This window comes from Chiloscyllium plagiosum, chromosome 24 (genome assembly GCF_004010195.1).
Source record: "Chiloscyllium plagiosum isolate BGI_BamShark_2017 chromosome 24, ASM401019v2, whole genome shotgun sequence".
Taxonomy (NCBI): Eukaryota; Metazoa; Chordata; class Chondrichthyes; order Orectolobiformes; family Hemiscylliidae; genus Chiloscyllium; species Chiloscyllium plagiosum.
In genome coordinates this window covers 55,560,379-55,588,037 of record NC_057733.1, presented here as the reverse complement: position 1 = coordinate 55,588,037, position 27,659 = coordinate 55,560,379, and the positions used below count along the sequence as shown (strand labels likewise).

Sequence of the window (27,659 nt, the reverse complement as noted above, 5' to 3'; positions counted from 1 at the left end):
GCCTATTCTGCGCTGTATTGTTCTATGTTCTATTGTATTATCCCACACCCCTCCACTGGATTCTGTTTGTCATTTTTCTGTGCACCTGAGCTTCTGACTAATTGTCTATTTCCAGGGAATACTACCTGCCTGCGCCATCTTTTTGTTTAAACCTTTTAGCTCTGGTATTATCCTGGTGACCCAGAGAAGCTCCAAGCATTGCTCTCCAGGGGTTCTGTCCCAGTCCTGAGTGGCTTTCTTAGGCATGAGGTGTGGAGAGGTTGTGGTGCTCGTGTTTCAATAAGTTTGAAGTGATCTACTGATAACATGACATTGATGAGAATGTCTGCCTTCCTCAGGCAGACCTGAAGACCCAGCGGAAGAATCTGCAATATCAAATCATCCAATTACAGCATCACCTGGAGCTTGTGCGGTATAAGAAACAACACCTCACGGTATGTGGTTACCGTCGGGCTCTTAAAATCATGAGTGGAATGTGTGCGTTGAGGCTGTCTTGGTGTGCGGTTGGTGTATGTTGGGGGTCAGTGTTGGGGTGGGTATATTCAGGGTTGGTGTTAGGAGTTGGGGGATGTAAGAATGTTGAGGATCAGTGTCAGGAGTGAGGAAGGGCGCAGGGGCATTGAGGGCCAATGTTAGGAGTGAGGGTGGGAGGAGCGCTCCCTCTCGCGCGCTCCCTCTCGCGCGCTCCCTCTCGCGCGCTCCCTCTCGCGCGCTCCCTCTCGCGCGCTCCCTCTCGCGCGCTCCCTCTCGCGCGCTCCCTCTCGCGCGCTCCCTCTCGCGCGCTCCCTCTCGCGCGCTCCCTCTCGCGCGCTCCCTCTCGCGCGCTCCCTCTCGCGCGCTCCCTCTCGCGCGCTCCCTCTCGCGCGCTCCCTCTCGCGCGCTCCCTCTCGCGCGCTCCCTCTCGCGCGCTCCCTCTCGCGCGCTCCCTCTCGCGCGCTCCCTCTCGCGCGCTCCCTCTCGCGCGCTCCCTCTCGCGCGCTCCCTCTCGCGCGCTCCCTCTCGCGCGCTCCCTCTCGCGCGCTCCCTCTCGCGCGCTCCCTCTCGCGCGCTCCCTCTCGCGCGCTCCCTCTCGCGCGCTCCCTCTCGCGCGCTCCCTCTCGCGCGCTCCCTCTCGCGCGCTCCCTCTCGCGCGCTCCCTCTCGCGCGCTCCCTCTCGCGCGCTCCCTCTCGCGCGCTCCCTCTCGCGCGCTCCCTCTCGCGCGCTCCCTCTCGCGCGCTCCCTCTCGCGCGCTCCCTCTCGCGCGCTCCCTCTCGCGCGCTCCCTCTCGCGCGCTCCCTCTCGCGCGCTCCCTCTCGCGCGCTCCCTCTCGCGCGCTCCCTCTCGCGCGCTCCCTCTCGCGCGCTCCCTCTCGCGCGCTCCCTCTCGCGCGCTCCCTCTCGCGCGCTCCCTCTCGCGCGCTCCCTCTCGCGCGCTCCCTCTCGCCCCCTCCCTCGCGCTCCCTCCCTCTCGCGCGCTCCCTCTCGCGCGCTCCCTCTCGCGCGCTCCCTCTCGCGCGCTCCCTCTCGCGCTCTACTGCATTGTCTGAGCCAAGATGTCACCTTATTTATAAAACCTTAAGTTATCTCGAGAATGTGACTTAAAAGTAGTTCTGGGGTTTACATATCAATGAACCTAAACCTGCAACGCATTCTAAAAGATGAAAATCTTAACAGCAATCCAGGTTTCTTCAATATTTCATTTCAATTGCATGACACTAATGTTTTGCTGTAAATTCTGTGTCTTATGGTCCTGCTCCACAGCTACCTGATGGAGGAGCAGTGCTCCGAAAGCTAGTGCTTCCAAATAAACCTGTTGGACTGTAACCTGGTGTTGTGATTTTTAACTTTGAATACCACCAAAATTGGCCCTGGTTAACTTGAACCTGTTGACCAGACCAATTCTTTTCTGTAGATATTTTAAAACTAATGGAATTAGTGCTCCTTCAATAATACTTTAGTCACTTGTCCTGCTGCCTTATCTATGACAAGTAAAGTTCTGCATGAAACCCTGAACTTTCAATCTTCATTGTTAGGATTCCTCCATGAAGCAGAAATTGTCACTTTCCAGTGAATTCAATGAGATGAAAACTCTAATTGAGGAGGAAGAGAAGATTGCAGCTAAACTAATTGAGGAAGAGGAGAACAAAGCAGCGAGCCAAGTTGCTGATGCACTTGATCAGATCAACACCCAGCTCGATAAACTGAAGGAATACAAGGAGCAGCTTGATTCACTGCTGTCCCACACTGGGAGCATGCACTTCTGGAAGGTTTGACTTTCTTTGATAGTCTTTTTCCAGTTTCTAACAGTGTCTGTTTTCTAACACAAATGCTGGATGAGGAAGTGTTTTTAAGCAGTTGTTGTGTTGGTGTAGGCGTTTGAGATGAGGTGAGTGATAGCCTTCGACAAAAGGGCTACGTTTGCCGAGTGTGGCAGGAAGGAGTCCTGGCAAAACTGGATTCAATGGGTATCGGGGGCAAACTCTTTGGCTGGAATCATACCTGGCACAAAAGAAAATGATTGTGGTTGTTGGTGGTCAGTCATCTCAGCTCCAGGACATCTCTGCAGGAGTTCCTCAGGGTAGTGTCCTCGACCCAATCATCTTCAGCTGCTTCATCAATGACCTTCCCTCTGTCATAAGGTCGGAAGTGCGGATGGTCACTGATGGTTGCACAGTGTTCAGCAGCATTCACAACTCCTCAGATACTGAAGCAGTCATAGAATAATATGGCATGGAAACAGACCCTTAGGCCCAAACTGGTCCATGTTCAAATGCAGCAAGACCTGGATCATATCCAGGTTTGGGCTCACAAGTAGCATTTATGTCAAACAAATGGCAGGCAATAATCATCTTCAATGAGAGACAATCTAATAATTGCCGTTACACATTCATTCGCATTACCCTCATTATCAAATCTTTGGGGTTATCGTTGACCAGAAACTGAAATTGACTGGCCTTATAAATACAGAGTAGACAGGCAGGTGGCTGGAAGAACAGGGCAAGGCAGGCAGCATCAGGAGGGACAGGCAGGACGCTGGGAGAACACAGCAAGCCAGGCAGCATCAGGAGGGACAGGCAGGACGCTGGGAGAACACAGCAAGCCAGGCAGCATCAGGAGGGACAGGCAGGAGGCTGGGGGAACACGGCAAGGCAGGCAGCATCAGGAGGGAGAGGGACACAGCAAGGCAGGCAGCATCAGGAGGTGGAGACGTGGATGTTTTGGGTGTAACCCTTCTTCAGGAGTCTTCACGCCCCTCCCCCTGAAGAAGGGTTACACCTGAAACGCGGACTTCTCCACCGTCTGATGCTGCCTGCCTTGGTGTGTTCTTCCAGCCACCTGCCTGTCGACTTTGAATTCCAGCATATGTCTTTCATATATACAGTGGCTGCAGGAGCAGATCAGAGGCTAGAAATGTTGCAGTGAGTAACTCGCCACCTGACTCCCTAAAACCTGTCCACCATCTACAAGGCACAAGTCAGGAGTGTGATGGAATACTCCCCTTTTGCCTGGATAAGAGCAGCCCTGACCCCAACAACACTGAAGCTTGAACAAAGCAGGCACTTAATTTTATTGGCACCACATGCACAAACATTCACTCCCTCCGCCACTGATGCTCAGTAGCAGCAATGTGGACCATCAACAAGGTGCAATGCAGGAACCACCAAGGCTCCTTAGACAGCACCTTCTAAACCCACAATCACTTCCATCTAGAACAACATGGGCAGCAGATACATAGGAATGCTATCACCTGCATGTTCCCCTCTACTGTGAACTGCCTCAGCAAAAGGCTTGACATTTAACATTGGCAGTCTGCAAATGTTTTGAACTAATGCCTGGGATGAGAATTGTCCTATGAGGCATGATTACCTAGATTGGACCTACATTCTGTAGTTTGGAAGAATGGAGGGTGATGTAATTCAAGCAAAGGATGGCACGGTGGCACAGTGGTTAGCACTGCTGCCTCACAACACCAGAGTCCCAGGTTCAATTCCCGCCTCAGGCGACTGACTGTGTGGAGTTTGCACCTTCTCCCCGTGTCTATGTGGGTTTCCTCCGGGTGCTCCGGTTTCCTCCCACAGTCCAAAGATGTGCAGGTTAGGTGAATTGGCCATGCTAAATTGTCCATAGTGTTAGGTGCATTAGTCAGAGGGAAATGGGTCTGGGTGGGTTACTCTTCAGAGGGTCGGTGTGGACTGGTTGGGCCAAAGGGCCTGTTTCCACACTGTAGGGAATCTAATCTAAAAATCCGATCTAATCAAACAAACTTCTTTCAGGGCTTGATAGGGTAGATGGGAGGATGTTTCTCTCTGGCTGGCAGTTGAGATCATGCAAACATAGTTGCAGGCTAAGTGATAGGTCATCTAGCTCTGAGATGAGGGATTTTTTATTTAGATTACTTACAGTGTGGAAACAGGCTCTTCGGCCCAACAAGTCCCCACCGACCCTCTGAAGAGCAACCCACCCAGACCCATTCCCCTAGATTTACCCCTTACCTAACACTACGGGCAATTTAGCATGGCCAATTCACCTAACCTGCACATCTTTGGACTGTGGGAGGAAACCGGAGCACCCGGAGGAAACCCACGCAGACACGGGGAGAAGGTGCAAACTCCACACAGTCAGTTGTCTCTGGCGCTGTGCGGCTGCAGTGCCATCCACTGTGCCACCGTGGATTTCTTCACAGAGATGATGAATCTTTGGGATTTTCTATCTCAGAGCGCCATGGAGGCTCGGCCATGGAGGCTCGGCCATGGAGGCTGAGACACTGAGGAGATACAGCACTTTACTTACTAGATTTCTCTGTATTGTAAACAGCATAGGGAAATGTTGAATAAGAAACAACGACAGGAGTAGGCTGTTTTGGCCCCTCGAGCCTGCTCCACCATTCATTCCAATCAATGCTGATTCAGCATTCCTCACGTCCACTTTCCTGGCCTGGCTCCATATCCCTCAATTCCCCGACTGAAGTAGATGAGCTAGGATCAAATTGAATGATGGACTGGGCCGAATGGCCCTTTTTTTAATGTTGGAGATGAGTTCCTATTTTCAGAATATGATCAGTTGTCTTCTGATTTAGTGGTGAGTTCTGTGTTCAAGATGAATGTTTGTTTTCAGAGCATTGGTGAACTTCCTGCAATCTCGTTGAAAGCATGCACACCCCCCAATCCTGCTGAAGTGAATGTCCGGAAAGTGGAGCTTGTTCAAAAAGTGGTTTCTGCATTGAAGCAGGTTCTGGTTCGGGAGTTGAAAGCTCCAATGCAGCAGAGAATCAATCAAGTGGATCGGGCCGGTGAGTGGAAACATACCAGATTTAGATCAGTTTCTTGTGCACCATCTTTTCTGGCAGCTGCCGCTCCTTACAGCGGTATCAGCGAATGCTTACTGCATGAAGGAGGTCGTCTAACCCATCAGATCGTCTCCCTCCCATCCCTACTTCTCTGCCCTTTTCCTGTCACCCCACACTGTTGGGTGGCGAGGGGAACGTTCAAATGGGATTGGTGAGACTACAGTCGTGAACTGTAGGAACAACAAGCCCCGAGAATTCTGGATACCTAGGAATATTTGGGACTACATAACAAAGAAAAAAAAGAGGCTTTTAGCGGATACAAAGGGAGAAGATCAAGCGGCCCTAGCGGAGAATACCAAGTGTGCAGGGATCTTGAAGCTATTAGGAGACCAAGGAAGGGGCATGTTAAAATGTTGCTGAGCAAGATTGGGCAGAATCCCAGCGCAGACCCGAGGCGTTGAAGAAGCTTTTTCTGTGCTGTAGACCTCCCTAACTCTCGGGCTGCATGTGCAAGACAGGAAAGTATGAGGACCAGAAGGAAGTAGTGAAAGCACTTTGTATCATAAATAGAGAAATACAGAAATAAAGGTAAAGTTAACGTTACAGTCCTTACTAGTGTTAAGTAGGAAAGTAAAGGAATAAAGATTATCAAATCTGCAGAGGTTTTCCAGCACTTTCTGTTTTTGCTTCCCATTTTATCCAATTTCTTTTCATAACTGAAGCTCTCATTCCATGCAATATCCTGGTAACATCTGTCCTATACCTACCCCCCCTTAATTTAAAGCTATGCCCCCTTGTAATAGCTGACTCCATACGTGGAAAAAGATTCTCACTGTCGACCCTATCTAAACCCCTAATCATCTTATACACCTCTATCAAGTCACCCCTAAACCTTTTCTCTAATGAAAACAGCCCCAAGTGCCTCAGCCTTTCCTCATATGATCTTCCGACCATACCAGGCAACATCCTGGTAAACCTCCTCTGCACCAGTTCCAGTGCCTCCACATCCTTCCTATAGTATGGCGACCAAACCTGCACACAATACTCCAGGTGAATTTGCTTGGCCATTTCAGGGTGCATTAAGAATGAACCACATTGTTGTGGGTCTAATGTCAGCTTTAGGTCAGACCAGGCAAGCACGTTAGGTTTGAACCATATATTTGTACAACAACTGATAGTAAACTCCATTAGGGCCAGGTTTTAATTCTGGATTACTTATTAAATTCTAATTTCTCCCTCTGCCATTAGTGGGATTCGAGCCCACGTGCCCAGAACATCAGCTTGGGTTCTGGATTACTAGCCCAGTGGCATTACCATCCCAGTTGGAGATGGTTAAGGTGGGGCTTCAGTTTATGGTTAATTGAGTCTGAGTGGTAGGGTGAGGAATGCAGGTGTGTACTGAAGCAGTGATGGGGAAACGGGGAGGGGAGGCCTGCTCTGGGTCAGTGTTTGCACTCTGTGATGGGAAGTGTGAACAGGGAATGGGAGGTTTTAAACATAAGATTGATAATGAAAGATCTGGGGGTACACTTTGTGGACGGGAAAGTGGACAGAAGACAGCAGGGATGCCGGCTGAATTCGATGTGCTCAGATCACCACCTTCTTCACAGAGTTAAGATTGGGTCGTGTCGGAAAATGCCATGAAGACGTTGCTGTGGTGAGAGACTGTGTCAGTGATTGAACACTCGCTGAGTTATTGTGATGGGTGAGAGTCAGAGGGTGGTCAGTTTGGTGGGTGGTCAGTTTGGTGGGTGGTCAGTTTGGAGTTGGTCAGTTTGGTGGGTGGTCAGTTTGGAGGGTGGAAACGCCATTGTAAGTGATTTGGGAGACTTGTTCTGGGAGTGGACACTGAACAAAACCTGATGAGGAGGAGGGGCTGAGGAGGAGTATCCTTCAATCATTAAGACCCCGAGTGGTTGGGACTAATGATGGGGCTGGCTGTCAGATCATGTTTAAAATTGAATCATTCTGTCGGACTCTGTCTGTCACCTGTTCCCTTTTTCTCAGAGAACGGATTTCTGATCTGATTGAGAACTTGCCACCAAGTGCCCGGAGCTGTGGTGGGACTCATACCCTGACGTCTGGTTACCATCGCCGAGGCCTGAAGGGATATGATCACCACCTGAGCATGCTGCTGGATGAGGAGCACCCCAACAAGGTTTAGCCAGAGATGGACGGGGGGTGTCCTTTTCAATTAGGGCTTATGCCCGAAACGTCGATTCTCCTGTTCCCTGGATGCTGCCTGACCTGCTGCGCTTTTCCAGCAACACATTTCCAGCTCATTCCCAAGTGCATTTGAACATAGAACAGTTGTGCCAAATGTGATGCCAAATTAAACTAATCCCATCTGTCTGCCTTTGGTCCATATCCCTGCATTCCTTGCATATTCATGTGCCTATCTAAAAGTCCCTGAAATACTCCTATTGTATCTGTCTCCACTATCACCCCTGGCAGTGTGTTCCAGACTCCTACCACTGTGTAAAAAATGTCCCCCTCCCATCTCATTTGAGCCCCCTCCACCTTAAATGCATGCCCCCTAGTTTTAGACATTTCAATTTCTGGTGGTGAAAGGATTGATGGTCAGAATCTATCTGTGCATCTCATAATTTTATAGACTTCTATCAAATCTCCCTTCAGTCCCCACTGCTCCAAAGAAAACAGCCTGAGTTTTTCTAGCCTCTCCTTAGAGCTCATACCCTCTAATCCAGGCAGCATCCTGGTAAACCTCTTCTGCACCTTCTCCAAAACCTCCACATCCTTCCTGTAATGTGGTGACCAGAATTGAATGTAGTACTGTAATGCCTAACAGCAGTTAAAAAGCTGCAACATGACATGCTGACTCTCGTACTCAATTCCCTGACTGATAAAGGCAAGCATGCCATATGCTACCTTTACCGCCCTATCTATTTGTGTGGCTGCTTTCAGGGAGCTATGCACTTGAACCCCAAGATCCCTTTGTACATCAAAGCTGTTCAGGGTCCTGCTGTTAACTATACTTTGCCTAAACATTTGATCTCCCAAAGTGCAGCACCTCACACTTACCCAGATTAAACTCCATCTCCCATTTCTCCACCTATATCTGCAATTGTCCTATATCCCCGTATCCTTTTGACAACTTCCTACACTATCCACAACTCCACTGATCTTTGTATTGTGTGGAAATTATTAACTCACCCATCTACATTTTCTTCCAAGTTATTTATATATATTTCAAAGAGCAGAGGTCCCAGTACGGATCCCTGCGGAACACCACTAATCACGGACCTCCAGCCTGAAAAACACTCTTCCAGCACTACCCTCTGTCTTTTCTGAGCAAGCCAATTCTAAATCCACCCAACCAAGTCACCATGGATCCTGAGCCTACCATGAGGGACCTTGTCGAAATCCTTATTAAAATCCATGGAGACAACAGCCACTGCTCTATCCTGATTGACCACCTTTGTCACCTCACAATTCAATCATTTTAATAAGACATGAGCTGCCCTGCCAAATTGACCATCCCTTATTAGGCTATGCTTTTCCAAATGCACATAAGTCATTTCCCTAAGAATTCTCTCCAGTAGCTTCACAACCACTCACAACCATGTGAGACTCACTGGTTTATAGTTTCCTGAATTATCCATATGTTTCTTCTTGAGTACAGGAACAGCATTAGCTACTCGCCAGGCCTCTGGGACCTCTCTGGTGGCTAGCGAGGGGACAAAAATCTTGGTATAGGCCCCAGCAATCTCCCCTCTTGCTTCTCTCAATAACAGAGGGCAGATCCCATCGAGCCCTGGAGACTTCTTATCTCTCTCTTTTCCGGATTGTATCAGCCTATCTTTATCATCTTGTACTCTAAGGCTATCCATCTCCTCATTATTTACCAACCCACCACTTTTTCATACTGTCTTCTTACTGATCAACCCTTCAGTATTCAAGTCTAAATTGGTTTATAAACCACAAACAGCAAGACAGATCCCTGTAGAACCCGACTGGACACATTTTCAGTCGCACACACACCATCAGCCATCATCCTGTGCTTTCTACCACTCAGCCAATTCTGTATCTCATTTGCCAAATTTCCTTGGATTCCACGGACTCTACCTTGGCTATCAGTCTCCCATGTGGGACCTTATTGAAAGCCTTGCTAAAGTCTAAGTAGGCTATGTTGAATGCCCTCATCGACACACCTGGTCACCTCTTTGAGAAATTCTGAGTTGGCCAGACATGACCTTCCCTTAACAAAACCAGACTCTTCATAATTAAGCCCTGCCCCTCCAAATGCAGATTTAGTTCTGGTCCTCCGAATTGCTTCCAGTAGTTTCCCTATTACTGAGGTTATACTGACTGGCCTATGGTTTCCTGATTTATTCTTTGCTCCCCTCTTGAATAATGATCCCACACTAGTTGTCTTCCAGTTCTCTGGCACATCCCCTGTGGCCAGAGAGGAATTGAGTGTTATTGCCAATGCCCCTGCTATTTCCTCCCTTGCCTCACTCAACAGCTTGGGATACATTTCATCTGGCCCTGGAGATTTATCTACTTTTAAATCTGAGACCACTCAGAATTTCCTCTGGACACTAATTTCTTCAATTGTATCACAGTCCTTCTCCCTGATTTCAATACCCATGTCATCCCTTTTACTAGTGAACACAGACACAAAGTATTTATTTAGAACCCTACCTACATCCTCTGGCTCCATATGCAAATTCCCACTGTGCTCCTTAAGTTTCCTAGTTATCGTATATCCCCCTTAATTTAATTGTAAAATAACAAAGGACTTCCTTTTATTTTACCTGCCATTATTCTTTCATCGCCCATTTTGCTCCTCTAATTTCCTGTCTAAGTTTCCCGTCACACATTCTGAACTTCTCTCGGGCCTCTGCTCTTTTGAGCCCTTGTTATCTGCCAGAAGCCTTCCTTTTTGTCTTTCTCCAATCCCATGTATCCGTCAATATCCAGGGTTCACAGGATTTGATGATCCTGCTTTTTTAATTATTGGAACATGCTGACCCTGGACTCTCCCTATTTTCTCCTTAAATGGGTCCCAGTTTTCTGACACATTTACCTGAAAGTATCAGCTGCCAGTCCATTCTGGCCAATTCCTATCTGATTTTATTAAAACCAGCTTCCCTCTAATTGAGAAGTTTGATTTCAGGCCCATTCTTGTCCTTTCCCAGGACAGTCTGGAAACTAATGGAGTTACGATCGCTGCCTGCAAAATGCTTCCCTTTGATACTCCAAACCCTCGGCCAGCTGCACTGCCTAAGATTAAATCCCAGTTCATCACCTCTCTTCTCGGGCTTTCTACAGACTGGCTGCAAAATCTCTTCTGGATACAGTTTAAGAATTCTGTTCCCTCTAAAACCTTTCACACTATGACTACCCCAGTTAATGCCGGGGAAGTTGAAATAACCCAGTCTCCCTACCCTTTAGTTTTATTTCACCGAACTTTGCCTGTATACCTGCTCTTGTGTCTCTCTGAACTTTTAGGGTACGGTAGTAATGTGATGGTTTTGAAGTTCTACCCCTATGGCTTCATTTGAGGAACTTTCTAATATGTCATCTCTTCTGTGTTGTAATCGATTCCCTGATCAATATTGAGACACTTCCTATTCCTTAACTTCTGTCCCTGTCTCTCCTGAAGACCCTATATCCTGGAGCTACCAAACTCCTGCTCCTCCTCTCCCCCCCGCCCTCCCCCACGCCACGCCATGACCATGTTTTAGTGATAGCAATAGCTTCATATTCCCATGAACTCATCACCTTGACTATCAGATGACCAGTAGTAAAATAAATACCATCTAACCTTTGCCAAGCTCCCTTGTGCCGTAAGTGGGCTATAGTTTTTATGCTGCTTTGACTGACTAGCTGTCTGTTCTAATTTTGGCCATAGCCCTCCCCTGCTGAACTCTCTCTTTGTATTGTAACTCCTCCGCTGCCAAGTTAATTTAAACGTTCCCCAGCAGCCCTGCAAGAATGCGGATTCCATTCCAGTTCAGTTGCAACCCGTATGTGTTGTACAGATTCTGCTGTCTACAGAAGTCATCTCAACTTCCCTGAAATCTAAAACCTTGCATTTTGCACCATTTCTGTAGCCACATGTTCATTCAACCTATTTCTGTACTCACTAGTACATAGCACCAGAAGGAATCCTTTGGGGTCCTCTTCTTTAACCTACTTCCTAGCTCCCTAACTTCTGCATGCTGGACTTCATCCCTTTTTAAACTGATGTTATTATTAACAAACGGATCTCTGTTGTTTTCCCTTGCCTTTCACAATGCCATACAGCCATTCATTGACATCCCTGACCTAGCACAGGGGAGGCAGTTTACATCCTGCAATGTCTTCTGTGGCTGCACGTCCCCATTACAATTGAATCCCCTCCCACAATAACCCTCCTGTTCTTTTTTGTCCCCGCTTGTGCAGCTCATCTTCCCCAACAGTATCCAAAACAGTGTGTGTTCGAAAGGGAGATGACCACAGGGGGCCCCTGCACTACCTCTAAGAATGAGATGGTGGAGTATCGGGGAGTGCATGGCTAAATAGGGCCGAGTCAGCACAGCTTCATCAAGGGGAGCTCATGTCTGACAAATCTATTGGAATTCTTTGAGGTGGTAATAAGCAAGTTAGACAAAGGAGAGCCAGTGGACGTGATCTATTTGGATTTCCACAAAGCCTTTCACAAGGTTCCACACACAGGAGGCTGTTAAATATGATAAGAGCCCATGGTGTTAGGGGGCAAGGTACTGGCATGGATAGAGGAATGGCTGACTGGCAGAAGGCAGAGCAAAAGGATAAAGGGGTCTTTTCAGGATGGCAACTGGTGACCAGTGGAGCTCTGCAGGGGTCACTGTTAGGACCATAACTATTCATATTATACATTAATGATCTGGGTGAAGGAACTGAGGGTATTGTTGGTAAGTTTGCAGCTGACACAAAGGTGGAGGGACAGGTAGGTGTGGAGGAAGTGGGGAGGCTGCAGAAGGACTTGGGCTGACTAAGAGTGGGCAAAGAAGATACAATGTGGGAAAGTGAGAGGTTATACACTTTGGTAGGAATAATAAAGACATAGGCCCAGTTTCTAAATGAGCAAGGATTCAGAAATCTGAAACAAAGGGATTTGGGGGTCCGAGTTCAGGATTCTCTTCAGGTAAACGTGCAGGTTTCAGTGGGCAGTTAGGAAGGCAAATGCAATCATATCAAGAAGAATAGAATACAAGAGCAGGGATAGCATTCCCTGATGAAGGGCTCCAGCCCGACGTGTAGATTTTCCTGCTCCTCTGATGCTGCCTGACGTGCTGTGCTTTTCCAGCACCGCACTAATCTTGTCTGTGATCTCCAGCATCTGCAGTCCCCACTTTCACCTACAAGAGCAGGAACGTACTGCTGAGACTGTATGAGGCTCTGGTCAGAACGCATTTAGAATATTGAGTAATCTGGTCCAGTATCTAAGGAGAGATGTACCTGCCTTGGGGAAGGTTCAAAGGTGGTGTACAAGAATGATCCCAGTGACTCTGGGCTCGTCGTAAGAGATGCGGCAGAGGACTCCGAGTCTGAACACCGAGTTGAAAAAGGTGAGGGCAGATCTACCTGAAACTTGAAGAATAGGAGAGGTCTGGATAGTGATCAGCACAGAATTTTCTAACATTAGGAGTGATGAGACTCAGTGAAGGAGCGACAGTTTTGAACTGAGATGAGGAAGGGTTTCTTCAGCCAGAGGGTGGGGAATCTTTAGGACTCCTTTTGGAACAGGAAGCTGTGGAGGCCAGGTCAAGGTTTTGATTAGTAAGGAGATCAAAGTTTAGAGGAAGAAGGCAGGAGTTATAAAACACATCAGCCATGATCAAAAGGTGGAGGAGACTTAATGGGCCGAATGGCCTAATTCTGCTCCTTTATCTTGGATGAGTGACTGGGAGGGGAGCTTGCAGCAGGTGGTGGTCTGTGTATCTGCTGCCCTTGTCCTTCTAGATAGAAGGAGTCATGGGTTTGGAAGATCCTGTCCAAGGATCTATCTTGAATTCGATGTGATAGCACTGGAGATGGTGCAAGGAAGATTGACCAGGATGTTCCCTGGGCCAGAGAGATGGACAGTCTGGGAGTTGTTTTCCTTAGAGCAAAATAAATTGAGAGGAGACTTGATGAAATGTATAAAATTGAGGCACAGGTAGGGTAGACAGGAAGAAAAATGACCCCTTAATTGAGAGATCAAAGATAAGGCAAAGGTGGTTTGGAGGAGATGTGAGGGCAAACCTTTTCACCCAGGGTAGTGGGTATCTGGTACTCACTGTAAGGTTGGTAGAGGCAGAAACCCTCAGCACACTCGAGAAGCATTTAAATAAGCACTTGTGATGTCATGGCTGGGCTAGAGCAGGCACTAGGCAGTGGAATAGTTAGCTCATTGGTTTTGACAGGTGTGGACATGTTGAACTGTTGCTTGTGCTGTAGGCCTGTTGAAGATAGAAAGCCTCCATAGTATGTCAACGTTTTGGGCAATATTAATACTTTGTCTTCTTACACCACAGAGAAAACAAAGCTTAAAGCATTGGCCAATCCAGACCAGAGGATGGACACAAGTAAGTGATATTTACTACAACCCTCACTGGAATACACAGCTATACACACAATATTAGTTAGTCTCCAGCTTAATAATCTGGCAATAATACCGATGGGACCAGAGCCCCCCAAAACCCCCTTAGAATGGGGAAATTGAAGAGTCATAGAATCCCTACAGTGTAGAAAGAGGCCATTCAGTCCATTGACCCTCAAAAGACCTTCCCACCTAGACCCACCCCGACACTGACCCCGTAACTCCACATTTACCATGGCGAATCCTGCTCATTCCTGGACAGTATGGAGCCCTGCCAGATCAATGTCTAGACATCTCTGGGTTAGTGTGTGGAATTCAGCCAGGCCTCCTGCTCCTAATCACTGTCCCAGTAACGTTGAATAAGGCTGAGACTAGATATGCATTTAAGAGGAGGAGGGGGAAAGTGAATAGGGTGAGCGAGAGAGATCAGGGCTAGGTGGATTATACATCGTAAATTTGGGGCTATGGGGATAGTATTGGGAGCTACATTTGGATGGGATGCTTGTCCGAGATTCAATATGGATTCAATGGACTGAATGGCCTATTTCTATACTGGATTCTATGGTTCTATAATTTCTCCCCTCTCAAAGGGGATGCAGTTACCCTATTGGTATTATCTGTAAATTCTGGTGTAACAGAGTCTAAGACAATCCATTCCAGAATTTAATTTCTCCACACCTCAGAGAAAATTGAATTTATTGTCACATATACTGAGCCACTGTGAACAGCTTTGTCTTGCGAGCAAGACAGGCAGATCACAGAGTTAAGTAGCATAAATAGTAAATAATAGGTAAACAGCAGCAAAAACAAAAACACAGGGACAGGCGAATGTTAAGAGTTTGAGAGTCCATTCAGTATTCTAACAACAGTAGGGTAGAAACTGTTTTGAAACCGGCTGGTGCGTGTGTTCAGGCTTCTGTACCTTCTCCCCGATGGTAGAGGTTGTAGAAAAACATTGCCAGGGTGGGATGGATCGTTGAGAATGCTGGCGGCCTTTCCTTGACAGCGGGCCTGGTCGATGGATTCTATAGATGGGAGGTTGGCCTTCGTGATTGACCAGGCAGAGTTCACCACTCTCTGTAACCGTCTCCGATCTTGAATGGTACAGCTGCCATACCAGGTAGTGATACACCCAGACAGAATGCTCTCGATGGTGCACCTATAAATATTGGCAAGGGTATTCACCACCATGTCAAATTTCCTCAGCTGCCTGAGGAAGAAGAGACATTGTTGGGCCTTTGTAACCAGTGCATCCACATGAAGAGTCCAAGAAAGCTTGTTGTTGATGGCCACTCTCAGGAGCTTGACACTCTCCACTCATTCCACCTCTGTGCTGTTAACGTGTAGAGGGGCATGAGTAATATCCCACCGAAAGTCAATAAACCAAGGCGAAGCATCAAATAACCAAGACCAAGGGCCAGCTGCAGACCAGCTAGAGGAGGAAAGGAACAGGCACCACATTCTAACACGGTGATATACCCCACCTCCCTCTCTAAGATTCTGATAAACCCTAATCCCCTTTCTGTAAGATTGGAGTGTACCCTGCACCTCTCGCTGTAAAGTAATTCTATGCTATGATGTTTGAGAAAATCAGTTTGGCTAAGGTAGTGATGAGAAGAGTTCATTGTGTGTGTTCGGGACAGTTTCCTAGAGCAATATCTTGTGGTTCCAACCAGGGATCAGCATATTTTGGAGATGGTAGTTTGTAAGGGGGCACATTTAATAATTGATCAGATTGTAAAAGATCCCCTTGAACAGTAATTGTAATCTGAGAATTTGGCATTCACTTTGAGGGTGAGAAACTTGGGTCAGAAACAACTGTACTAAACTTCTAATTCTGAGTGTGTCAGGCTCAGTGGACTGGGAAAGGAGTTTCCCAGGTAATTATTTATATACAATGACGAAGTACTTTAGAAAGGAAGTGAACTGATCATGGTCAATCAAGAAAATTAAGGATAACAGTAAATTGGAAGAAAAGCATATAATGTGCCAAATTCTTGTGGTAACTGAGAGGAATGAAACTGTTTTAAAAGCTAATAAAATTAAGAGGGAGTTAACTGGAGGGTTAATCTGGTTAACTGGAGGGTTAATCTAGCAAGTACTGTAAAAATGGACAGCAAGTGCTTCAAGTATGTAAAAAGGAACAGGGAGGCCAAAGTGAACACAGGTCCTTTAGAGAACAAGGGTGGGGAAAGCAGGACATTGCAGAGGAATTGAAATAATTTGCATCAGTCTTCATGGTGGATAACACTAATCGCATTCCAAAATATTGAATACTTAAGTTGGGTAGGGCTGCAATGCACGCCAACTATCACGAGAGAAAAGCACTAGAGGAAGGAATGGAGCTAAAGGCTGATCGTCACCTGGACCTGATGGGATGCAAGCTAGAATATTCAAGGAAATAGTTATAGAGGTAGTGAATGCACTGGTGGTAATCTTCCAAGAATCCTTACATTCTGGAAAAGTCAGAGGAGTACAAGAGTCCCAGTCCAATACCTTATTCAGAAAGGGTAGGAGACTACAAGCAGTTAACTAAAAGCCAGTTGTTACTGGGTGTATGTTAGCGTCTGGTATAAAGGATGGAATAGCAGAGCATTTAGGAATACATAATATGATCAAACAGAATCAACATGATTTTCTGAAGGGGAAATCATGCCTGAGAAATGTATTACAGCTCTTTCAGGAGGTGGGAAGCAGGGAAGTTATATGTTAGGATTTCTGTGGAGTTACAGAAGGTGAGTTGAGGCTGTCACTAAGTATGTTCAGGACTGAGTCAGCTAGGTTTTTTTAAATCAATTGAACAAAAGATGATGAAGTAAAGAGGAGCTGGCAATTTATCAAATCAGCCATGATCCCACTGAGTGGAGAAACCGTCTTGATGGACTAAACTCCGCACCTGTGACTGATGGCTGGACCCAGGTTTATTGTGGGCCCTTAATGGCCCTTGATATGGTCAGGGTGAGCTGTCTCCTTGAACTTCTGAAGTTCAGATGTTGGAGGAATATCCCCAGTATTGTTAGGGAAGGACTTACCAAAACGTTGGTATTAAAGGCAATGATCGCTGAAGGTAGTGGGCAGGGTGCCAAACAAGCGAATGCTTTGTCCTGATGTGTGAGCTTCTTGAGTGTTGTTAGAGCTGTGCCTATCCAGGCAAATAGAGAGTATACCTGTCTCGTGCCTGTAAATGATGGACAGAGTTTGGGAAGTTAGGAGTCACTCATCGCACAGACTGTAGGTCCTGGTTCCTTGTAGCAAGTCTTTCTCTGGGCTGGTCAGTAATAAATGCTGCGCCAGCATTTATTGCCCATTCTTAATTGCCCTGAGGTGTTTCCCTCCCTGAAAGACATTAGTAAACCAGATGGGTTTTTCCAACAATAAGCAACTGTAATGAATTCAAATTCCAGTTTCCACGTGGCAGCCCTACACTGGGGGATTGCTGGGTTAATAATCCAGCTGTAATAACACTTGGCCAGCACCCCTTAAGAGAAGTGAAGTCTGGCAGGGTTTCAGATCAATGTCGAGAGATCTCTGGGTTAAAGAGGAGAGCAATCAGCCAGGTCTCCTGCTCCTGAGCACAATCCCAGTGACGTTGAGTAAGGCTGAGACTAGATACACAGTTATGAGGAGGGAAGGTGAAAAGGGTGATGGAGAAGAGCTGATGTCAAAGGGCATGTGACAATCCATTCTAGAGTTTAATTTCTCTTCACACCTTGCAGACAAAACCAAAGCTAAAGCATCAAACAGTCCAGACCAAGTGCCATCTGCAGGCCAGCCAAATAAAGAAAGTAAGTGACAGACACAAACTTGCTCTCCGTAACGTAGTGATGTGTCCTCCTAAATCTTGCTGTGATGCTAATGAGTGTCCCCCTGCTTGCAGAGACACTGCTGCATGTCATCTCCCTTGTGATGCTGGGGTAGGGGGTCAGGAATTTGCAGAGGGTGATGTTCCCATGTATCTGCTGCCCCTGTCATCCTCTGTAGTAGAAAAGGTGCTGTCTAAGGATCTTTGAAATTCTTCAGTGTCTCTTGTAGATAGTACACACTGTTGCTACTGAGTGTCACTGGGGGAGAAGGTGAAATGGCATCACATCCAAAAACAATCAAGTGGCTGCTTTGTCCTGGATGGTGTTGAGCTTCTTGAGTGTTGTTGGAGCTTTCCCCATCCAGGGCAAGTGGGGAGTGTTCCATCACACTCCTGACTTGTGTCTTGGAGATCTTCTTCCCGACCTCTCCGCCCCCACCCCAGTCTGACCTATCACCCTCACCTTGACCTCTTTCCACCTATCGCATTTCCGACGCCCCTCCCCCAAGTCCCTCCTCCCTATCTTTTATCTTAGCCTGCTGGACAAACTTTCCTCATTCCTGAAGAAGGGCTTATGCCCGAAACGTCGATTCTCCTGTTCCCTGGATGCTGCCTGACCTGCTGTGCTTTTCCAGCAACACATTTCCAGCTCTTGGAGATAGTGGACAGGCTTTGGGGAGTCTAGGAGTCACTTGTTACAGAAACTCTAAACTCTAGTCTTTTTCTGGGCTGGTCAGTAATAAAGCCCCGAATGGTGATAGTGGATGATACAGTGATGGTAATGTCTGTCATATGATTCTAATGTTTCCTTTACATTCTATAGGTTCCCCTTCGGATCCATTGGAGCCACCACCATTTCAAACAGCTAACCCTCCTGAGGGCAAGCAAGCTAGAAAGAGTGAGTGAGGAGAAAAGTCACAGCGAGATTGACAGAGTGGGAGCACTGTCTCCCTTCACCTCTTAGTGTTGTGGTGGTGAAGGCACATCCACATGTTGATATGAGCAGCTGAAGTGAGGTGGGGGTAAAGGGGTAAAGCAGCAAAAGCTGCTGATAAACTCTGTAATTCTAACAGCATGGAAAGAAGCTGTTCGGCCCACTGGGTCCAGGCCAAGCACCTCGCCACTCTAACTTGGTTTTCCAACAGTTGTGATGGCCAAAAGTTGTCTCATCCTATCAAAATTCAGAACATTTATTTCTCCTTTTCCAACACGACTTTTTAAATCTTTCTTACAGTCATTATCATCAAAATGGTGACCTGATGACACTTCGGCCACTTGGCAGCTTTCGTTCACTAAAATTCAGTCTAGTGCCATAATCTGTGTGGTTGCACTTTCTAAGTGCTGGCTTTCCTGGACAACGCTGCTCCTAGGTTGTGCATACAGAGCTACTCCAAAGTTCCAGTTCCAAAGGTCATTGCCTCATATGGACCTTGGAAGTCCGCACAAAGGAAAACAACACTTTCTGGGCACAGTTTCAGAATTTCACCACCTCCAAGTTTCTCTCATTTAATATCAGGAAAGTTGAAATCCCCAGCTGTTTGTTTATTTATTTATATACTTCCCTGCGATTTACCGATGTATCTCCCTTCTATAGCTGCCTACCTGTTTTGTGGATCTGTTGTATGCCCCCAGCAAGGTGATTGCTCCCTCCTTGTTTTAATACTATCCATATGACCTCAGTTGAGGGGCTTTACATGGTAAAATTTTTTTCATGCAGTAATTGACTCTTTGATAAACATCATGAACCATCTCCATTTTTCCACCCTTCCCTGTCTTGCCTGAAGATTCTAGACTCTGGAATGTTGACCTGGCCCAGATCTGCCCCTTCCTCCCTTAACCATGTCTCTGATAGCAATGATAGCACATTCCCATTTGTAAACAGCACCTTAAACTCAACTGCCTTACTCTATAACTTACATTAAAACAAATACAGTGCAGCCATGCTGGACTCTGAGCTCTGCCTGTTAGACTGATGTAGCTTTTCTACATCTGCCTGTGTGTCACCTCCATTCTGTTCCACTCCATTACCCCATTCCCCTGCAAAGTGAAGTGAAATTCCCACTAACAGCACATGCAATTTCCAGCCTGGCAGACACACTGCTGTACCAGCAGCTGGTCAAACTGGTGGCCACCTAGACTGCCAGGAGCATCTCCCATTTCCCACATACTGCAGGTTGTAAACCTGACTGAGTTCCCCTGTCATACTGGAGCTTCATAAAACTTAATGTAACTTTACTCCAAATAGGAAATTGCATTCTTTTCAACAGAATCTTCAAAACCCTTAAGCAGAGTCGCAGGCGCTTCGAGCACAGAGCATAACAGCATAATACAGGCCCTTCGACCCTCAATGTTCTGTGACCTTTTATCCTGTTCAAGGTCAGACTGACCTACCTTCATTTTACTGTCATCCATGTGCCTATCCAAGAGTTGCTTAAATGTCTCTAACATATGAGTCTGTTACCACTGCTGGCAGTGCACTCTAAAGAACCTACTTCTGATATCGCCCCTAAACTTTCCTCCAATCACCTTACATTTATGCCCTTTTGTGATAGCCATTTCCACCCTGGGAACACATCTACTCTGACCACTCTCTCTGTGCCTGTCATCACCTTGTACACCTTTATCAAGTCACCTCTTAAGTCTTTTTCTAATCAATCAGTTGTAATACAAATACATTTTAATTAATATTCTTTAAGATAATCAGATACAGATTATAAGATATTATAAAGATTGTGTATATCAATTACTGAATTATTAAAAAGAAAGGTTTCAAACTAATTATGAGGCCTTCCTTACCTATCCTGGTTGAGAGATTAAAAAGTCACATGCAACCATGGAAAGTAAGTTTCCCATGTACCAAAAGGGCCCTATTTGGATCATAGCAGCAAGACTACTAATTGAGTGATTTACTGGGAATAACCATCCTCCTGACCCTGAGTGATTTACTGGGAATAACCATCCTCCTGACCCAATGCAATGCAATGTGCTTTTTTGTGATGTGGTGTAAGAGCCCAAGCAAAGCAACCTTACAGGAAATTAGTGAAACAGATATAGTTTATTTTTGATGAATTAGTCAACATTGAGCCATAAACTCCTTTGATTTGTACACTATTTCCCTTACCCCAAGGATGATGACCTGGGAACCTGTCATTCTTAACTCCCACCCTCGAAACCACCATCCCTGCACATATACAGACTGCCGAGAAGATCAGAGATGAAGCAGCTGAAGGTGGTTGGTTCTGCCCAGGATACTCCCCTGAGGAACTCCTGCAGATGAAATGACAGGCCTCCAACAGCCATAACCACCTTCCTATGTTGCAGGCATGACATTGATGTCAAGGGCTGTCACACTCCCCTCACCTCTGGGATTCTCCTCAGTCATCCATGTTTGAACCAAGGCTGTAATGACATCAGGAACTGAGTGGTTTGTTGAGGAGGAGGTTGAGTATGTTTTTCCCTCCTTGTTGGTTCCCTCACCACCCCCACCTGCAGACCCAGTCTTGCAGCTTTATCCTTTCGGACCAAACCAACCTGAGCCACTCTTGGTGGTGGACTTTGAAATCCCACCTCCCAATCCAGGGTACAGTTTGTCCCCTTACCACCCTCACTGCTTCCTCCAGCATCCTGGTAAATCTCCTCTGCACCCTCTCTAAAACTTGCACATCTTTCCTATAATGATGCGACCAGAACTGAACACTATTCCAACATGCCAACATGGACCCCAAGATCCTCTGTTCCTCCACACTGCCAAGATTCCTGTCTTTAACCCTATATTCTACATTCAAATTTGATCGTACAAAGTGATTGACTTCACACTTTTCCAGGTTGAACTCCATCTGCCACTTACCAGCCCAGTTCTGCATCCTGTCAATGTCTTGTTGCAGTCTACAACAGCCCTCCACACTATCCACAACTCCACCAACCTTCGTGTCATCAGCAAACCTACTAATCCACCCTCCCGCTGCCTCATCCAAGTCATTTATAAAAATAATAAAGGGCAGAAGTCTTAGAATGGATCTCTGTGGTACATCACTTATCACCAAGCTCCAGGCTGAATACTTTCCATCCACTACCACTATCCTCTGTCTTCTATGGGCCAGCCAATTCTGTATCCAGACAGCCAGATCTCCCTGTATCCCATGCCTCCTTACTTTCTGAATGAGCCTACCATGGAGAACCTTATCAAACACCTTGCTGAAATCCATGTACACCACTGCTCTACCTTCATCAATGTGTTTTGTCACATCCTCAAAGAATTCATTAAGGTTTATGAGGCATGACCTGTCCCCCTCAAAGTCATGCTGACTATCTCGAAGCAAATTATGGGTTTGCAAGAAATCATTAATCTTGTGTCTCTGAATCCTCTCCAATGAATCCATTCCTGATGAAGGGCCTTTGCCCGAAATGTCAATTTTCCTGCTCCTCAGATGCTGCCTGACCTGCTGTGCTTTTCCAGCACCACACCCTTGACTATATCCTGTCTGGCCGAGGGGATTTATCTATACTGATGTTTTTCAAAGTTTCCAGCACATCCTCCTTCCTAATATCAACCTGTTCCAGCATATTGGTCTGTTTCACACTGTCCTCAAATGTCAAGGTCCCTCTCAGTAGTGAATACTAAAGCAACGTATTCATTTAAGGCCCTCCCCTACCTCCTCCAACTCCAGGCACAAGTTCCCTCCACTATCCCTGATCGGCCCAACCCTCACTCTGGCCAGCCTCTGGTTCCTCACAAGTGTAGAACGCCTTGGGGTTTTCCTTAATCCTACCTACTAAAGCTATTTCATACCCCCTTCTTGTTCTCCTAAGTCCATTCTTCAGTTCCTTCCTGACTACCTTGAAACCCCCTCAAGTCCTTTATTGGTCAATTAATGAGCATGGGAGTAGGGAGGTCATGTTGCAGCTGTATAGGATGTTGGTTCGGCAACTTTTGGAATACTGAGACATTGGAAGGATGTTGTGAAACTTGAAAGGGTTCAGAAAAGAGTTACAAGGATGTTGCTGGGATTGGAGGATTTGAGCTACAGGGAGAGCTGGGGCTGTTTTCCCTGGAGCGTTGGAGGCTGAGGGGTGACCTTATAGAGGTTTATAAAATCATGATTTGGAGATGCCGGTGTTGGACTGGGGTGTACAAGGTTAAAAATCACACAACACCAGGTTATAGTCCAACAGGTTTAATTGGAAGCACTAGCTTTCAGAGCACCGCTCCTTCATCAGGTGGTCGTGGAGGGCTCAATTGTAAGGCACAGAATTTATAGCAAAAATTTAGAGTGATGTAACTGAAATTACTTTGAAAAATACCTTGATTGTTTGTTGAGTGTTTCATCTGTTTGAATACCATGATAGTTTCACTTCTTTCATGTGTAAATCACAAAACTTTTTTAAAAAAAGTTACATTCTCGGGTTAACTGTAACAATTGGTGTTAGCTAGACAATATGTTGAAGGTGTTAGCCCCCTATGTTCTCTGTCTATGCCATAATGTTTAGGCTGATTCTAATGTAAAAAGTGAGATAACAGAGTCTTACATGAATTCATGCAGTTTTTGAGCAAAGTACAATGGAACTCTGCAAGTACAAATTCACCCCAGTGTGTGTGTGTGTGTGTCTCTGCCTGCCTGCCTGCCTGTCTGTCTGGATTGGGGGGTTGTGAGTGTGAGAAAGAGAGTGTGTATGTGAGTGTAGACATATCACACTGCAGGTGACCACCATTGCACTATACACACACAGACACACTCACATGCATCCTCTCACAGACTTAGACCACTCTACACTCACGCTCACACATGTACACTCTCTATAGGTAGAGTTGATGGTAGTTGACTTTTCCCTAAAATGGGGAATTTCAAGACTAGGAAGCACATTTCTAAGGTGAGAGAAGAGAGATTTTAAAAAGACATGGGGCAATTTTTTTTAAAGAGTGGTTTGTGTGTGGAATGAACTTCCTGAGGAAGTGGTGGGTGTGGGTACAAGTACAACATTTAAAAGACATTTGGATAAGTCCATGAATAGGAAAGGTTTGGTGTGGTATGGGCTAGGAGCAGGCAGGTGGCACTGGTTTAGTTTGGAACAAAGGGTCTGTTTCCATGTTGTATGACTCTGAGGGGCAATAGGGTAAATAGACAAGGTCTTTTCCCTGGGGTAGGGGAGTCCAGAACTAGAGGGCATAGGCTTAGGGTGAGAGAGGAAAGACATAAAAGGGACCTGAGGGGCAGCATTTTCACACACAGGGTGGTACGTGTATGGAATGAGCTGCCAGAGGAAGTGGTGGAGGCTGGTACAATTACAACATTTAAGAGGCATTTGGATGGGTAAATGAATAGGAAGGGTTTGGAGGGATATGGGCCAAATGCTGGCAGGTGGGACTAGATTATTTCTGGTCAGCAAGGACAAGTTGGACTAAAGGGTCTGTTCCCTTGCTGTATATCTCTGACTCTGAACCTGAAATCCTTACAGTTCCTTACAACTTTAAAGTGAACAAAACACTGGATCCAATCCCCCTCATTCAGTTCACACTTTGACACTGATTATATTTTCATTAGCCTTTTCAAATTCTGGGAGGGGTTCTGCTGGGGTTTGGATCTCTCCCAACTGAGCGTTGCTCTTGTTTATTGTACTGTTATTCCTGTGTGTGACAGACAGATGGGAAACCAGCTAAGCTTCCTGATCACTATCTAATGGTATTGAGTAAAGGTGAGTGACGCTGGTGGATAAGGTAATTTGGGAGAAAAATAGTATAAAGTGATCCATTGTAGCCCATTCCAGATGTTAATAATTTCTCATCAAACTCCACAGAGACAACCAAGACTAAAGCATCAAACAGTCAAAAGCATGGTTCAGGTGCCGAGCAGTCAGAGGAGTACAGTAAGTGACAGATATAACACTCTCTGACAACCCCCACGTTGCTGGTTTAGTGATGGATACATGACTGTGGTTTGAAAGGGGAACTGTGCTGCCTTTGTTAATGGTGCAATAGGATGTTGTGCATCTGCACAAGCAGTCTGGGAGTGTGTTTGATGTCTCATCTTTGCAGATGTCATGTTCTGGGGTTCTGACGCTGAAGTGTGTGCTGTGCTTTTGCTGGTCAAAGCCTTCCTCACAGAGCATGCTTTTATCAGATTAATTTGTTCCCCACTTCTCACCCATGTGTGCAGTGTTACAGTGTGAATAATTCCATGTTTGCTGATGCTGTGTGAAGCTCAATGGTGTGTTTGTGATAATGTTAACAGAATCTGCCCAAGTTTGAAAATCCATCAGTCTGTTTAAGTTGTTTCACTTTTCTGAGTTGTAACAACACAAATGTGAGAGAGTAAAATGTATCTGTGTTTTTCCCCCACAGAAAAACTGTTTAATGTTGCTACGTTACCGATGACTCGATGCGAGTTGCTGCAGTGTGAGTATCACCCAGAACAATCTCTCTCTCCTTCCCCCTTCCTCCTTATCCACTTCTCCCTAAACCCAACCTCCTTCAGCTGCTTCACAATGACCTCCCCTCCGTGGGAAAGTTAGTGGCAAGGTTTAGTGAGGACGCGAAGCTGAAGTGGGTGGACTGATCAGGTGAAGTGGGGTGTGGGCTGCCCCATTCACATGGCCAGCTTCATTGTGACAGTGGGTTTGAGGCAGTGCTTTACAGTTCCCATGTCTGTCCATTTCTTGGATTCTGATCATTGTGACCCAGACATGTTGTTTCTCATTCATCCACAGGACGTGGGCATCTCTGGCTGGGTTGTCATGTATTGCCCATTCCGAATTGCTCAGAGGCAACCACATTGTTGTGGGTCTGGAGTCACATCTAGGCCAGACTGGATAAGGATGGCAGATTTCCCTCTGTAAAGGATGTGAATGAATCTGATTGGGTTTTCCAACAATTGACAATGGTTTCGTGATAATCATTAAACTCTTAATTCCAGATTTTTATTGAATGCAATTCTGTTGTACTGAATGCGAACTCCACAATCTGGTGTGGTGGGATCCAAGCCCAAGTCCCCACTATCTGAGTATCTGGATTAACTTTCCAGTGTAATACCACGAGGCCATTGCCTGCAGCGTAACTCTCCCTGTTCCACAGCAGTGACTGTATTGAATGATGAGGATTTGTTCTGGTTTTTCTGCAGATAAATCGAAAATCACCTTTGATCACCGGACTGCGCACAAGAAGCTGCTCGTGCGTAACGAGTACACCCACCTGAGTGTGGCCGACCAGTTACAGCCCTACCCTGACCATCCTGGGAGGTTTGTCAACTGTGTGCAGGTCCTCGGGCTGCAGAGTTTCTCAAGCGGCTGCCATTACTGGGAAGTGAACAACGAGGGCAGCAATTTCTGGGCAATTGGGCTTGCTTATGTCAGCCTGGATAGGCAAGGGAGTAGGAGTCGTCTAGGAAGGAGCCCACTGAGCTGGTGCTTGGAGAGTTTTGGCCAGAAGCTGTCTGTTTGGCACAGAGGCCAGGAAGCTATCCTGCATGTCTCTCAGCCCAGAATCATAGGAGTCCATCTCAACTATAACCAAGGGATTGTGGCCTTTTATTCAGTCACTGACTCTATGATGAGGCTGTTTTATTACGAAGTAGAGTTTCAAGGCCGGGTTTTTCCTGCTTTCTGGCTGGGCAACATTGGCACCACCCTCTCCCTGGTTCAGTTCTAAATGTTTCTGCTTTGTGTGGCTCTGGATTACTCCAGTAGCCCATCCTCACCATTTAGATTTCTACTTTTAAGATATAGTATGGAGAAAATGATAATCCAACAATAATGGCCTGGTCACATCTGTCGGGGAAACAACTACAAAATGTAAAGTTTTGATTTGATTTGTTCTCTCCCCACAGATGCTGCCTGACTGCTGCACTTTTCCAGCATTGTGGTTTTTATTTGATTTCTAGCATCCCATACTATTTTGTTTCTACTTCATCGGTAATGCATTTGTGAATTGCAGAGTTGTATTGGAGTGACAGTTCACTTTGTGGCCTTGACCCCAGTCTGAGTACATCCTCATTTGGAGATGAGCTCTTAGCCATGTCTGAGGCCAAACCTCATTCACACAATTATTGGACAAGTCTGTCAGGGTTTCAAGTGAGGGGTAGTCTTATTGCAGCTTATACATCCTGGAGGGAGTTGGCAAGAAGAGTGCTGACAGTGTATTTGCTCTTGTGGGAGAAATTAGAATATAGAGAGTGTTTAAAAATTAGGGTTAGTGTGTAAGACAGAAGTAAGAAATCTTTTGAGGGTCATGTATCTTTGGAGTTCCCCTCCTCAGAGAAAAGGCTGGGTCATTGAAGCTATTTATAGCAGTGTTGGATGGGTTTTCACAGTGGGGTCTAGGCTCACGTAGAGTTGAGACCACAATCAGAATGGTGGAGCGGGCTAGAGGGGCTGAATGACCTATTCCTCCTATGAGGTTAAGTGAAGATAGTAGCTGGTTGTTCAGCATTTCTGAACCCTCCAACATCGGAGCATTTGCAGCAACACCTGGACAATATCCAAAACAGCACGGTGGCTGCCTCACAGCGCCAGAGACCCGGGTTCAATTCCCGCCTCAGGCGACTGACTGTGTGGAGTTTGCACGTTCTCCCCGTGTCTGCGTGGGTTTCCTCCGGGTGCTCCGGTTTCCTCCCACAGTCCAAAGATGTGCAGGGTCAGGTGAATTGGCCATGCTAAATTGCCCGTAGTGTTAGGTAAGGGGTAAATGTATGGGTGGGTTTCGCTTCAGCGGGTCGGTGGGGACTTGTTGGGCCGAAGAGCCTGTTTCCACACTGTAATCTAATCTAAAAAAAAATCTAATCTCTCTCAATGTTCTGAGTGGTTGAAAATCTTGATGAGGGACAGGGCCTAAAGACTGTTCTCAGGGTGGTGAGTGTGTGGAGCTGCTAGGCTAGAGATCAGGGGCATTGCTCTCATGATGTCAAACAGCCAGAGGAAAGCTGTGATGTTGGAGTTACTGCCTTTCAATGATGTAGTGTAAGGGAACAATTCATATTTTCCATTCCACATTTGCAGGGCTTTGATCCTGGAGTAGTGTGTGCAGTTTTGGT

At 46.4% G+C, this 27,659-nt stretch overlaps 1 protein-coding gene across 2 annotated transcripts; it reads left to right on the top strand.

Annotated features, from left to right (window-relative positions):
- The first annotated feature begins 247 nt into the window (after positions 1–247).
- LOC122562326 (E3 ubiquitin/ISG15 ligase TRIM25-like) lies at positions 248–27,192 on the top strand. Of its 2 annotated transcripts, XM_043715196.1 has the most exons (9): positions 254–434; positions 2,013–2,246; positions 5,095–5,269; positions 13,774–13,824; positions 17,555–17,623; positions 18,464–18,538; positions 24,433–24,501; positions 24,977–25,030; positions 25,752–27,191. In XM_043715196.1, the coding sequence occupies exons 2-9, from the start codon at positions 2,022–2,024 to the stop codon at positions 26,276–26,278; spliced, it is 1,245 nt and encodes a 414-aa protein (XP_043571131.1). In that variant the 5' UTR covers positions 254–434; positions 2,013–2,021; the 3' UTR covers positions 26,279–27,191. The 2 variants fall into 2 exon arrangements, with proteins under 2 accessions (XP_043571132.1, XP_043571131.1); XM_043715197.1 differs by lacking the exon at positions 24,433–24,501 and having other exon boundaries at positions 248–434; positions 25,752–27,192.
- Positions 27,193–27,659: the final 467 nt, after the last annotated feature.

Coding starts and splice junctions, on each gene's coding strand:
- LOC122562326 (XM_043715196.1), top strand. CDS start 2,022: ATGAAGCAGAAATTGTCACTTTCCAGTGAATTCAATGAGATGAAAACT. Junction 17,624..18,463: donor AGGCCAGCCAAATAAAGAAA/GTAAGTGACAGA, acceptor TACATTCTATAG/GTTCCCCTTCGGATCCATTG. Junction 18,539..24,432: donor GGGCAAGCAAGCTAGAAAGA/GTGAGTGAGGAG, acceptor CAAACTCCACAG/AGACAACCAAGACTAAAGCA.